Source organism: Quercus robur, chromosome 7 (genome assembly GCF_932294415.1).
Source record: "Quercus robur chromosome 7, dhQueRobu3.1, whole genome shotgun sequence".
Taxonomy (NCBI): Eukaryota; Viridiplantae; Streptophyta; class Magnoliopsida; order Fagales; family Fagaceae; genus Quercus; species Quercus robur.
In genome coordinates, this window is record NC_065540.1 from 19651119 (window position 1) to 19665244 (window position 14126).

Below are 14126 nucleotides of genomic sequence, written 5' to 3' on the forward strand. Positions count from 1 at the left end.
TTTTTTTAAGGACACACGCTTTGTCACACACTTTATCACAACTTATACATTTGTCAACCTGTAATTAAATTACATCATTTACATATAGGATCGTCATTAGTACTTGGTAAAAAGTAATCCAATCACGACTTGACATGTGTACAAGTTGTAATAAAGTGTCTCTAGAATTTTTGTCCTAAGAATAGGAAATTTTCCACGGCAAGTTTGAATACCAAGGCCCCTCAAGGTGTCTAATATTGACAAACCTATACCTTACCAAATTCCCTACTCCATACTCTTGAAAAGTCTTCACAAACTCTATATGACGTTAAGCAAGTGTTCTAGAAAATACAAGCTAAAGTTTTCCTCAATCTACTTGAGCTTAAATGATTCCAAACCCAACCCTACTTCGGTGAAATATGACCTAAAAGTGTGACTATATCACCAGGGACCCATCCATCCCACATATTGTTGTCTAGCCTTAAAAAACACCTCCACCCAACCAACCAAACATTGCCACCAACCCCTTGCCTAAACTCAATCACCGTAATCCTCAACATGTTATTGTTATCACCCCAAACTACCTTAGAGGAAGTTTAAATGAGGTAAGCCGTCAACTTAATTTGGTAGATCTCATCATGGATACAGTGCCACAGTGGAATACAACATTTAGCCTACTATAAATACTCTTTAATGGCTTCATTGTAAAATATGAATACTCTTTGATGGCTTCATTGTAAAATATGGAAAATTATTGAGTACTCACAGAGTATCATAAATGCGTACCTTTTCATCTCACATGAATTATGGGTCCCACCATGAATTTAATTAGTGAGACCCACAATTATGTAAGAAAAGAGAGTATGCATTTATGATGTTTCGGAAGTACTCAATAATTTTCGGTAAAATATAGAGCTTCATAGTGAGATATAGCCATCAATAGCTTTTTACTGTAGATATAGGCTTCTAAGGATAAGTGACATTAATTTCTCACTCTTTCCCTTCTCTTTCTTTATGTACTATTTATTTTATTTTTCATATTTTCTCATATACACTATCATCATATAATAATTAATTAATTAATTATGTCCAACTTTTCGAATATGCTATTACGATTATGTTTTTTTTTTTTTGGGGGCCAATCTATGTAGTCAGAGAACCCTACCTCAACGCTGCGTAAACGCAACCCCTAATATGAATTGCTACACTTAGATGAAGGCCATTATAAAGCTCTTTGAAGGGAGCAGTAGCGGCTCCAAGATATATTTTTAGAGGGGTCAATAAGAAGATGCATTTTGGGTAAAAAATGAATTTTGCAATCTATGTGATTTCTTTATTATAAAGTGTTATATTTACAAAATTTTCATAACACTTTTCTAACAATTTTAGTTGATAATTTGTTATTAGTTTTAATTTAAACTCACTACTGAAATTACTTTTTTTCTATCAGTAACAACTAGTAACATCTGTTATTTAAAATTTGTTGTGAAAGTATTATGAACATAGCGTTTTTCATATAAGATAAACTATAAGTTTAATGTATATTATTTATTAATACGATTTTTTATAATATTTTATTAATATAATAAAGATACTAATTATTGTTGCTAAGATTAAATCTTGAAAATAATTTATTGTTTTTAAATACTATAAACATATGAATTATTGTTGTTAAGTAAACTCCAAGCGAGATCTAAATACAATAAAAATTTATGTATTAGTTTATTTCAAATTTTTAAGATCTAACTGATTTAAAAAAAAATTAAAAAGAATAAATTTATACTTTTGTTGTTAGGCTTATTGTTTCTCCCATATTTTAGGAAAAATTGGTTTGATATTGAGTTTTTTTTTTTTTTTTTTAAAGAACAAAATAATCATAATCAAGTTCATTTCAACTAGGCTTTAAAAATATTTAGGTCTAGGGGTTCAAAATTTTATTTTAAGAGGGTTAAAAAATAAATTAAAAAATTATATATAAATTTTTTCTTTTTTTGGGCCAACTCAGGGGGTTCATTTGAATGAACCCTCTGAACTGTTCCTAGAGCCGCCCATGGAAGGGGGCTTTTTTTTTTTTTTTGAGGAAATATTTGAAGGGAACTTGGTTGGCCCATACTCCTTAAAAAATAAGACACCGAATCATGACCTAGAAGCAAAAATAAAAAGGTTTGATACCATAATATTTGGTGCAAAATAAAACAGCGCATATATTCACATAAGAGGAAAATTGATGCTCCAAATTAACGAATATAGATTATAGAATATAAATTCATCGTCGAGAATAACCAAAAAAAAAAAATATTTTTATTGAATTACTTTGTTATAATTTATAATAACGAATATAGAATATAAATTCATCATTAAGAATAACAAAACAATTATTTTTATTGAATTACTTTGTTATTTCAATGTTCAAAACTCAATGCATCTCTTTATACAGTAAAACAAACATGGTAAAACTTTGTTGTTTCCGTAAAAATTAGCATCATATAATTCATATTTAATTACAATATTTTCTTTTAAATAGTGATATTACTAATTAAGGGTAAATTACAAAAACCTTCATTGAGATTTAGGAAAATGACATTCCACCCTAAAATTTAAGAATTGACACTTTTTTTCCTTGGGTTTTGAAGAAAATCAACGCATTAGTCATTTTGTTAATAACAATAACATAATTTTAAAAAAAAAATTGATGTGGAATATTTCAAATTTTGAGTAGTGATTCTTGTGAAGTGTGTGTGGTACTGTAAGATTTGTAAAGGGAAAAAGAGAATTACCGAGATAGCTGGATTTTTGGATCTACTTAGAGTTGTTGGAAGTATTTTTGTTTTTGGAAGTTTGGTGACAAAAAGCAGTAATGTGTAATCTAAAAAGCACTCACTAACCATTATTAAGGTATGATTAATGGAATCTTTTCAAAAGATTTGAAATATTATATTACTTCTATTAAAGGAATGACTAGTATGTTAATTTATTCTAAACCTTAAGAGAGGAAAGTGTCATTTCTTTTAAGTTTTGGTGGTACAATGTCATTTCCTAAAACTTTAAGGGAAGTTCTTACCATTTATTCAATTATTAATTCGTCTCTTACGCAATTTCCATTTCTTTGTATCCTCAAAACACAAATCAAAAAAGAGGACTTGGCATCTACTAACACAAGATGAGCAAAACAACAACATCTATGACTCTGATTATACGTGACATCTCAACTTGGGCAATAACAAATCTAGGGGATATTTAACAAGGAACCTTATACTACTAATTATAGATAGTATAGGATCCCTTATACTCCATCTGCCACTCCAGAATTATTACTTAAAAAGGTAGCAATGATGAATTATATTAGGGTAAAATATCATTTTCGTCCCTAAACTTTCAAAAAAAGTTCGTTTTTCGTCCCTAAACTCTCAAAAGTTTTTTTTTTCGTTCCTAAACTTTGCAAAACCTTTTACTTTTCATCCTTTCATTTATATCTGTTAATTTATTACCTATGTGGCCTAACGAAATACTGATATGGTATGTGACTTGGACTAAATTATTTTACTTTAAAAAAATTGACACGTGGCTAGCAATGATTCACACACATGACAACCATTTTTTGAAAGTACAAAAATACCCCCTCACTCCATCTCTTTGACACAACCTGATAGGAACACAAACACAACCCACCGGTGACCCCAGCATTCAAACCCATTGGCGACACTAATTATCAAACCCACCGGCTACCCAATCGCACCACTACTCTCCACAACCAAACCACGCTCACAAACCCACCACCCTACCAAAAAACCCAAACCCATAATTAGGGTCGTCGGTAGGTTTGAATGCTAGGTAGTGTTTGTGTTTCTATCAGGTTGTGTAAAAGATGGAGCGAGGGGGTATTTTTGTACTTTTAAAAAATGGTTGTCATGTGTGCAAATCATTGCTAGCCATGTGTTAATTTTTTTAAAAGTAAAATAATTTAGTCCAAGTCATATACCATGTCAACATTCCGTTATGCCACATAGGTAATAAACTAACAGATATAGACAGAAGGATGAAAAGTAGAAGGTTTTGCAAAGTTAAGGACAAAAAAAGAATTTTTAAAAGTTTAGGAATGAAAAACAAACTTTTATGAAAGTTTAGAGACAAAAATGATATTTTACCCATTATATTAAGGTATCTTAAGTAACAAATACATACTTTTTATAAAATTAAAAAAAAAAAAATCTTATATACTCAAAATTTCATAAAATCTCGTGGAATAAAGTTACAAACGATATTTTTATAATAATATCATAACAAAGTGCAGGTGACTAAATATTAGCGGTTAGTAAAAAAAAATAATGGTGGACTCAAATAAAAACAAAAACAAGCAACCAGTGGCGGCTCCAGAATATATTTTTAGAGGGGTCAATAAGAAGATGCATTTTGGGTAAAAAATGAATTTTGCAGTCTACGTGATTTCTTTATTATAAAGTGCTATATTTACAAAATTTTCATAACACTTTTCTAACAATTTTAGTTGATAATTTGTTATTAGTTTTAATTTAAACTCACTACTGAAATTACTTTTTTTCTATCAGTAACAACTAGTAACATCTGTTACTTAAAATTTATTGTGAAAGTATTATGAACATAACGTTTTTCATATAAGATAAACTATAAGTTTAATGTATATTATTTATTAATACGATTTTTTATAATATTTTATTAATATAATAAAGATACTAATTATTGTTGCTAAGATTAAATCTTGAAAATAATTTATTGTTTTTAAATACTATAAACATATGAATTATTGTTATTAAGTAAACTCCAAGCGAGATCTAAATACAATAAACTTTTATGTATTAGTTTATTTCAAATTTTTAAGATCTAACTGATTTTTAAAAAAAATTAAAAAGAATAAATTTATACTTTTGTTGTTAGGCTTATTGTTTCTCCCAAATTTTAGGAAAAATTGGTTTGATATTGAGTTTTTTTTCTTTTTTTAAAGAACAAAATAATCATAATCAAGTTCATTTCAACTAGGCTTTAAAAAAATTTAGGTCTAGGGGTTCAAAATTTTATTTTAAGAGGGTTAAAAAATGAATTAAAAAATTATATATAGATTTTTTCTTTTTTTGGACCAGCTCAGGGGGTTCATTTGAACCCTTGAACTGTTCCTAGAGCCGCCCATGCAAGCAACAACTTGTTATTTAGATTTTGTTACGAAATTGTTATAAAACTGTTGCGTGCTACTACTCAATTCCGTGCACATGTCGACTTGAACCTTGTGGTGGAAGTCGAAAAAGGACAAATTCTATTCTACCATAAAAGTGTTTTATATATTTTGGTTTAATCAAATAATTTTGATGCAGGAGGTTCCCATCCACATGCTTGTAAATGTGTTATTTTGACTCACGTGCGATGACTGAATGAATAAACAGCATTACCTTTACTCACTGGTGCCGCCACCCACCTATCGTCTTCAACGTCTCTATTATTTTGTCACTCTTCACTCAGTTTCACTCTACCGAGTCTTCACATCCCTCACTTGTGCGCCAAAAGTCCATTCAAAGACCTCAACTTTCCTTTATCAAAAAAAAAAAAAAAAAAGACCTCAACTTTCCTTTATTCCAAACAAGGTACACACTCTTTTTCCTCTCCTCTTAATGAATCCTTTGTGACTTTACTGATTTTGATCAGTTCGCTACTGTGTTTTTGTGTGTAATTACAGTGTGGTTTGTAGTTTTTTTTTTTTTTTTTTTTTTGGGTGTGGGAATTGCTAAATAATTTGTCGAATTCTCTGAGTGTTTGTAATGGCTGGTGGGTCATCGAGTGTTGGGTTTTTGAGAAACGAGGTTGTTTTGGGGAAGATGTGGAGTCGGGGTGTGGTTGTAGAGAGTGTGAGAGTCAGAAATGTGGTCAAGGTGGTGGCTTTGCCAGTGTTGTGTAGAAAAAATAGGAGGGTTGTGGTGGCGAATGTTTCAAAATCAAACCCACTTGGTGAATCGCAGTCTGGTGTGGCCTCTGTTTCGGTTTCGAAAGAAGGAGGTAATAGTGATAGTGGTAGTGTTGTAGGGAAAGATATTAGGATTTTGGAAACTGGGTTTGAAGTAAAAGCTGATATTGATGGGAGTGGGGGTGGGGATGTGCTGGGTGGAAGTGGAAATGGGAGCTTTAGCAGTGGTGGAGGAGGTGGTGGAGGTGGAGATGGTGGTGATGACAAAGAAGAAGATGAGTTTGGGCCAATTTTGAAGTTTGAAGAGGTGATGAAGGAGACAGAGGCTAGAGGGGTTAGCCTTCCTTCGGATATGTTAGAGGCCGCGAAGAGTGTGGGGATTCGCAAATTGCTTCTTCTTAGATATTTGGATCTGCAGGTACGACTTTATCAAAGTTTCTGCTTTATCTTGTTTTTTTTAGTGTCTTTATCATTAATAAGTTTTTTCCCCAACCAGTGATTTTGTTAATTGAATTGTAGGGGTCAGTCTGGCCTCTGGGTTTTGCAATGAAGTCATGCTCTATGCTTCGGAATCGAATGTTGGCTGATCCGTCCTTTCTTTTTAAAATTGGAACTGAGGTTTGTTTATCTTGTTTGGATATATATTCAATACACATATTTTGTAGAAATACAATTATGCTATATCTGCCAACTTTTATCTTGGAGTAGATAGTGTCATCGACTCTGTTGCTCAGGACGTAGTGCGTAACTTGGTATGCACCATGCAATAAACTACCCAATTTGGTAAATTTTTATAAATAGAGTATTGGAATACAAAACCTGTAGTTTGCAAATTGTGAAAGCAGTTAATAAGGCATTTTTGCACTAGGCAAGTTAGACTGCCAAGTGTCCTTCCCATTTTATACAGGTTAAAGGCCCTTCCAAAGTTGTGGCCAACTTCCTGTGTCGCTTAAATTGGTCATATGTGAGGGCCTCCATTTGTGTAATGTCTTAGAACACTGTTGATTTGGTTGTCATTCTTATATTTTTATGTATGAATCTTATCAACATTGATGTAATGTGATACAGATAGTCATTGATTCTTGTTGTGCTACATTTGCGGAAGTTCAAAAAAGAGGCAAAGACTTTTGGGCAGAATTTGAGTTGTATGTTGCGGATCTGTTGGTTGGAGTGGTGGTTAACGTTGCTTTGGTTGGTATGTTGGCACCCTATGCTCGTTTTGGGGGACCATCTGTATCTAAGGGATTCCTTGGACGAATGCAGCATGCTTATGGAGCTCTTCCTAGCAGGTTATTAGCTCATGCCAAGGGTTTTTTTTTTAAGCTCAGACAAAGAACAGTGTTCAACTATTTTCCTCATAAAGAAATGTTTTCAACTTTCTTGTTCTGGATGTAGCCTTTGTAAAGTTGTGATTGAGCTTTCAATCACGCCTTTATCTCGCATTCTGAATACATATTCGTACTTGTTCTGTCTCAAATACATATTCAACTTTAGAATCTTGGTAAGATTTCAGTAAGGCTTTTAAGTAATCTTCTTGTGCAGTGTATTTGAAGCAGAAAGACCAGGATGTAGATTTACCGTAAAGCAGAGAATTGGTACATATTTTTATAAGGTAAGTTATACATATCTGTTCTGAAACATAGTGGAACTTCTGACATATTTATAATTGTTGATTAACCAATTCTGTTTCCAGGGTATTCTGTATGGAATAGTTGGCTTTGGATGTGGCATTATTGGCCAAGGGATTGCAAATTTGATCATGACTGCCAAGCGGTATACTTCCTATATACATCCTTCCTTTATATCTGTCACATGCTAATTGCTGCTCTTGCTCTTTTAGCAATTTTAAATAGTGGTTGGTATGTAGTCATTTTACCTTTTGTTCCCATCAATTATATGAGAATCTTTGTATTCTTTGGGCATTTTCCGCTTTTTGGTATGGTGCATTACTGATGCCATCATTCATATGGCAGTTACTAAGTCAGGAACCCAGTTGCAGTGCTTTTTGCTGCAAGTAATCCATGATAAGCCATATCATGCTGTCTTCCACTTAAGGGAAATGGAAGAACATGTTTGCTTTGCTTAGCCCATTTCTCTGTTCTGTGTCTTATGTGCAAGTTTTTTTTTTTTTTAACTAGCTATGCTTTCACTTTAGGCTTCTATCTTGTGCTCATATTAATGACCATGTGACTAGTAATAGTCCTGCTGGTAATTTTAGTGTAAAGACTATTAATTTGTACAAGTTATATGCATTTGAAAGTTTTTCTGGTTAAAAGTATTCTCTGCAACGTGTAATGAAATATGTTTTAAGATGATAATATATAGGAATTGTTCTTAGAAACCATTTCTTCTTGAACTAAAAAGTGGATATGTAAAGTATCGACTATTGTGTCTAATGTAATTCCTGTCCTGTGTTATGGATATTATATCTAAGGCTGTGATTGGTGCCCTATATCTAAAGGGTTGGATTGGATTGAATTGAATTGACTATTTTCTGTACTGTGCTTGGAAAATTCTTTGATTATATTAAATAGAGAAAATATCTTACTGAATTTTTCTGCTGGTGGATTGTGGGCGGTGGAAAATATTGGAGTTGGAAGGGATTTCTTTAAAAAAAGAAAGTAATTATCGTTGGTTAACCATCACCAACAAGCATAAGTACACAGCAGTTGGCCGATAATGGCAAATTCACATGGCTGGCAATTCTCTGCTGGCAGAAAGATTTAGCGATCAGCGGTAATCTTGAGATCATTTGTGGTGATCTCAAGGTGGCCAAATTGCAACTTTTGGACAAACTGATAGGGTGACATATTATCCCCACAGGCTGTATACAATTATACCACTTCCATCCTTGTGTTGTTATGTTCGTCACATGGAAGATTAAAAATTCCAAAGGGATTAGTATATCCAATCCAATTGGTCATGCAAAATTGATAGATATGAATAGTTTTGTCCAATCCAACCTCTATCATGTCGCATCAAACACTGCCTGAGAACATTATCTTTTACAAGAAATAGCTAGTTTGTGGTTTTTTCCAAATGAAGTGACATTTCATCTTTTAGTGTATGTGGTTTTCTTTTCTTCTAGTGGAATGTTCCCTCACCATAGTATTTCTTCATATGTCAGGAGTATAAAAAAATCAGAAGACGACATTCCTGTGCCACCACTTTTGAAGAGTGCTGCTCTGTGGGGTATGCCTTACTTCACTGTTTAGATTTGCTACAAGTTGTCAGGCTCATTTCCTTAAATATGATCTTGATACAAGTTTTTGGTATCTCTGAACTGTGGTACATATTTTATTGTTGTTACTAGTTCCTCATCAGTTTTGAGAATACCCAAAAGGTTTTGGTTTGGTATGTTTCCTTGATGTTTTACTAACTTTATTGTAGTTGTTCCTTTTCTCTTTGAGTTTGTTTTCTCTTCCAATTTATAATAGCTCAAACTCTGGATTTGATGCTAATTGTATATATTGTGCAACATCTGAGTTAATGTGACTGCCATGTTGTGAATCTTGGAGCTGATTTGTCGCAAATTGATATTCCTGGTATTGGACATCTTGCTGTGAGGTCAAAGACTCAAACTTTTTCTACTGGACAAAACAAAGATAAAATTTAGAGATAGTGGGACTCTGGGAGGGCTCCTTTGAGGCTATAGTTGTAGATTTGCCTTCAGTCTGCACTGCACTGGGGCTGAGCTACTAAAAATTTCTGTCCAGCAGGGGTCTTCAGCTTATTTATGAACCATATTCAGTAATACGAGGATTGAGGAATTATGTAGGCATTTAATGATGGTAAAATGTACTCAAGTGTACTTGACGTGGTATTCAATCTAGATTCCATTATCAGAATGCCTTAAACTTTTACCTATAAAAAGAAAATGATAAGCTTCTATTCCCACTGAACTATTGCAACTTTACAGCAGGAGCATGACATACTTCTGGCAGTAGTCCTGCCGTAGGTACTTACCAATGAATCTCACAGCTCTACACAGAGAATTGTTGCCAAAAAGTGAACCAAGATCCATTGCACTGTTTGATAATTTCTTGTAGCTGGTGCAGTACTGGTGGAAAACTTGTGTTTGATGCAGCATGTTTTATTGCAGTTTTTGATGTTTCCTGATTTGCCACATATTCACCATTTTTGTCCAAGACAAAGATTGGGTCCAAAGTCCAAACATGTTTGAAGCATCTTTTCCAACCCATTAGGCCATTTTACATGGTAATTTATAAGACTATGCATGTGTATTATTTAAACAAGTCACATGACTTATTAAAAAAGTCATGTGACTACAATTACACATAGATGGTCTCTTCAATCGCCACATACTGGGTTGAAGCAAGATAGCTCCAAACATGTTTGGAGCCAAACTTTTTCCTTTTGTCCATATTTTCTGTTTCCTCTTTTGTAGTACAGACATGTTCTATGTTACCTTCCTTGATTATTCATTTCATATTGACTATTACTACATTTTGGTGCATATTGCCTTCTTTATTTAAACTTATCTTTTAGCTCTGAGTGTTAAGTAATTTTGAAATAGTTTTTTAGTTTTAGTTGCCATCTATATAGCCTGTGCTCTCAGCGATAACCTGAGGTTTAATTGTCATGCATCTAGTTTTTTCTGCTATTTGGTTATGGTTTTCTCTCCAATCTTGCAGGTGTATTTCTTGCAGTTTCTTCCAACACCCGTTATCAGATCATCAATGGACTGGAACGTCTGGTAGAAACATCTCCTATAGCAAAGCAGGTTCCACCTGTTGCAATGGCTTTCACAGTTGGTGTGCGATTCGCCAACAATGTATATGGTGGGATGCAATTTGTGGACTGGGCTAGATGGAGTGGGGTACAATAATAATTGTATGGCGTTTCAATTTTAAGTTGGAGTTGTTTTTTAGGGGCACTTAATTATTTCATTTTATGTCTGGTACTCTTTATTCTATTGGATTTTTATTTTGTACCATTTCCAAATCTAGAAATGCTAGCAGAGGGCTGTTTTATCCTTGTAGTTTACATAAGCCCCAATGCAATTTGATCTTTCAATGAATTGGCCGAGATTTGTATTATCGTTTTGTTATATCTTCTCTTCTGGGACTGGAGGTCACCAATTAGTAAGTTAGTGTACCCTGAGTTTCTTTTAGAGGAAGGAAACTGAATTCTGATAATACTCAATCTTGTCTATCTTCTACTAGGCTTTTAATTTTTCTTTAACCTAGGTCAGTTTGAATGGTTTGCAAGTCCTTAACATAATCATGACAAAGGGCCCAATAAATCCTTGAAGTCTACATTTTTGAGTCACACTAATGATGCAAAAGTACGAATTTCTTTTTGATGGGATGAAATTGATTATTAGTCCTGAATCATTTGAAGGATAGCTAGGGTCTCATATTTAACAGACAAACTCAAACTGCCCTGGTTACTCTTTTAACTCAAAAGACGTTGATTAGTCTCCGAGAAGTAGGAAGTAGCTGCAACTGATTGGTTCTAGATTTGGTCTTCTTACCACGCATGACTGGGTAGATTATATATAGGACTCCCCCCACACCACGAAAATCGAATAACACTCCTCTATTCTACCGTTTGTGTTCAACTTTATCTTTCACAAATTGTGGTATATCATGTTTCTGATTTCTTTCATAAAAAAAAAAACTCTGGTTATGTTATAATTAAAATAAAATAAAATAAAATAAAATAAAAACTAAAATGAATACATGGTAAATTGTGACAGTGGAATATAGCTTCCATGACAGTGGGTTTTAGTTCTCAGATGCAATCTGTATTATGTGATTTTAACAAACAGCATATTTTCATATAGGTGGAGTGGCTGCCAGCCCGCCCAAAATCCTCTTAAACTTTAATTAATTAATTTTTTTTTTCTATATTTTTGTGCGCGTGTATAGCTTCATTGAAAATGGTAGAAAGGAAATCTTTCCTATTTTCTTAATGCTTTTTGAGGTTTAAAAGTTACATATATATATATATATATATATATTCAATTGAAGAGAAAAAAATTAGTTACTTTTAAAAGGTGTTAAAACCTCAAATTTTGTATGTAATAATTTATTATGTTTCTTAGAAATGAGTGTCTAAGTAAAAAAATTTGGAAATAAGTATAAATAAACTCTATAATTTGATACTGTTTTCAAGTTAAACTCCAAAGTTTTAGACGCACAAAAGGTTACTATTATATGATTTTAATTTTATATAAGTTAAATATTTTACAAGTTTAACAAAAACCAAACATAAGCTGTACTTGAGGTTTATTTAATTAATAAAAATCATCGCATGAGAATTTTATATGGAATTTTGACTAAAAAAAATTGCAGCACAACTTATTCATATATATTTTTTAAAAAACCCTAAATAAACACAATATCATGGACATGCCATTTTTTATGAGTAAACATACCGTGTTTATTTTATAAGTAAGAAAAATTTTATTGAAAAAAGAAAGACTACTTCATACAAAATGAGGCAGGAAGTAGCTATAAGGATTACAAACAACAAAAATTTATGTACAAGAAAAAAGAGAATCTATAAATATTGGAATGGAATCACTCGAGGTGAGTCCCCAAGCACAAGACTAATCAAACAAAGTGCCTATGTGAGAGACCGAGAAAATCAGGGTGCTCTCAAAAAAGAGATTTGGGTGCTTGTAAGGGCACCTCTCTTTTGGGTAGTGGTATGGAGTCGCCAGTTATTTTTTATACAAAAAAAATAAGAAAAAATAAATAAATACATTATCAAAATATTTCGAATGTCATTGATTGAATAAAGACAAGTACAATTTTGGTAAATTAAACCTTACAAGACTTTGGGTCCTAGTTACAATATATGCAAAAGAATACAAAACTTTGGTCCTAGTTACAATCTACCAAAATTAAAAGACAAACCACTAATCTACCTATCCAAAAACCTTAAGCTCGAGGGCTAGGTCACAGAATAGGAACGTTTTAGACACCCATTCCGTCCAGACATAATCTGGTCTTCTAAACTCTAATGACCAATATTCCCTTTTTTGCATGATGTTGAATGATATGTTGAACACACATGACAGAAAATAATTTAAATAATTTTTCCTTAAGAATGATGTCCTCTTTTTCAAGAAAAATCAGATATGTTTCGTGAATAAAAAAAAATTGATTTGGTTTGTAAAAAAAGTCAGATCTGTTTTTATGTAAAAGAAATAATGAGCAGATCTGTTTTTGTGTAAAGTTAAAAAAGGTGATTTTATCAAGAAAATCATATCTATTTTTTATGAATAAAAAATAAAAATAAAAAGACTTTTTGAAAGAGGATCCACATTCATGAGATGAATTTATTATACATGCATCACATATTAAAAAAAAAAAAAAAACACAGCAAGACTTCAACCTAACTTTCAATTTCTTCTTTTAAATTTCATAACCTGCAATTTTGTAACAAAGAAAACATTTTCTAAAAAAAATCAGATATATATTTAATGAAAATACAGATTAGTTTGTGTTAAAAAACCAGATCTGAAAAATATAGATCTGTTTTTGGGTTAAAAAAAAATCAGATCTAAAAAATACAAATTTGTTTTGTGTTTAGAAAAAATCAAATCTGAAAAATACAGATCCGTTTTGTATTTAGAAAAAATCATATCTGAAAAATAAAGATCTATTTTGTGTTAAAAAAATCAGATCTGAAAAATACAGATCAGTTTTGAGTTTTCATAAAAGAATTTTATCAGCCATTGCAGATTTTGAAACTTAAGAAAAAGAATTATAATACACAATTACCGAAGCACATGTTAAAGAAAATTCTAACAGTGTATTCAAGCATGGCAATTATATATCAAGAGCAGAACTTAATAAAAACATGCTAACATATTCATGCAACAAACAATAACAAAAATTAATGAAAGAAGAAAAGAAAGAAGGAAAACAAAATACCTCTTGCATGAGCGTACTCTTTTAATGAAAGAATATTTTAGGATTCAAAGAAATTTGTTCAACTCTTTGAAGCCTAAAATACTTTACTTATAAAAAAGAAGTTCATAAAGTAGAAGCCTCCAGAGCGTCTCAGAAGAGAAGAGCCAAAAAGAGGGGGGTCAGAAAGAGTGTTGAATGTGGGGAGGCCTCCCCTATTTATAGAGGTTGGAATGATTAAAAAAATAAGCAAAAAACGTATGGGGGGAAAATCCCAAAAAAAAAAAAAGATTTGGATAAGAGTAAGCTGATTTTTCAGATCAGAAGAAGCTTCA

The 14126-nt window shown here is 32.2% G+C and overlaps 1 protein-coding gene across 2 annotated transcripts; it reads left to right on the forward strand.

Moving 5' to 3' along the window:
* The first annotated feature begins 5319 nt into the window (after positions 1-5319).
* Positions 5320-10965, forward strand: LOC126692672 (protein RETICULATA, chloroplastic). Of its 2 annotated transcripts, XM_050388370.1 has the most exons (8): positions 5320-5588; positions 5681-6323; positions 6425-6523; positions 6974-7194; positions 7448-7517; positions 7599-7678; positions 9033-9097; positions 10561-10965. In XM_050388370.1, exons 2-8 carry the CDS (start codon positions 5763-5765, stop codon positions 10752-10754), a joined length of 1290 nt encoding a protein of 429 aa, XP_050244327.1. In that variant the 5' UTR covers positions 5320-5588; positions 5681-5762; the 3' UTR covers positions 10755-10965. The 2 variants fall into 2 exon arrangements, with proteins under 2 accessions (XP_050244327.1, XP_050244326.1); XM_050388369.1 differs by having other exon boundaries at positions 5320-6323.
* The last annotated feature ends 3161 nt before the right edge of the window (positions 10966-14126 follow it).

Bases quoted from the DNA above. Each gene is read 5' to 3' on its own strand.
- LOC126692672 (XM_050388369.1), top strand. From the start codon at position 5,763: ATGGCTGGTGGGTCATCGAGTGTTGGGTTTTTGAGAAACGAGGTTGTT. The intron at 6,524-6,973 runs GTTTGTTTATCT...AATGTGATACAG, and splicing joins TTTTTAAAATTGGAACTGAG to ATAGTCATTGATTCTTGTTG. The intron at 7,518-7,598 runs GTAAGTTATACA...TTCTGTTTCCAG, and splicing joins TTGGTACATATTTTTATAAG to GGTATTCTGTATGGAATAGT.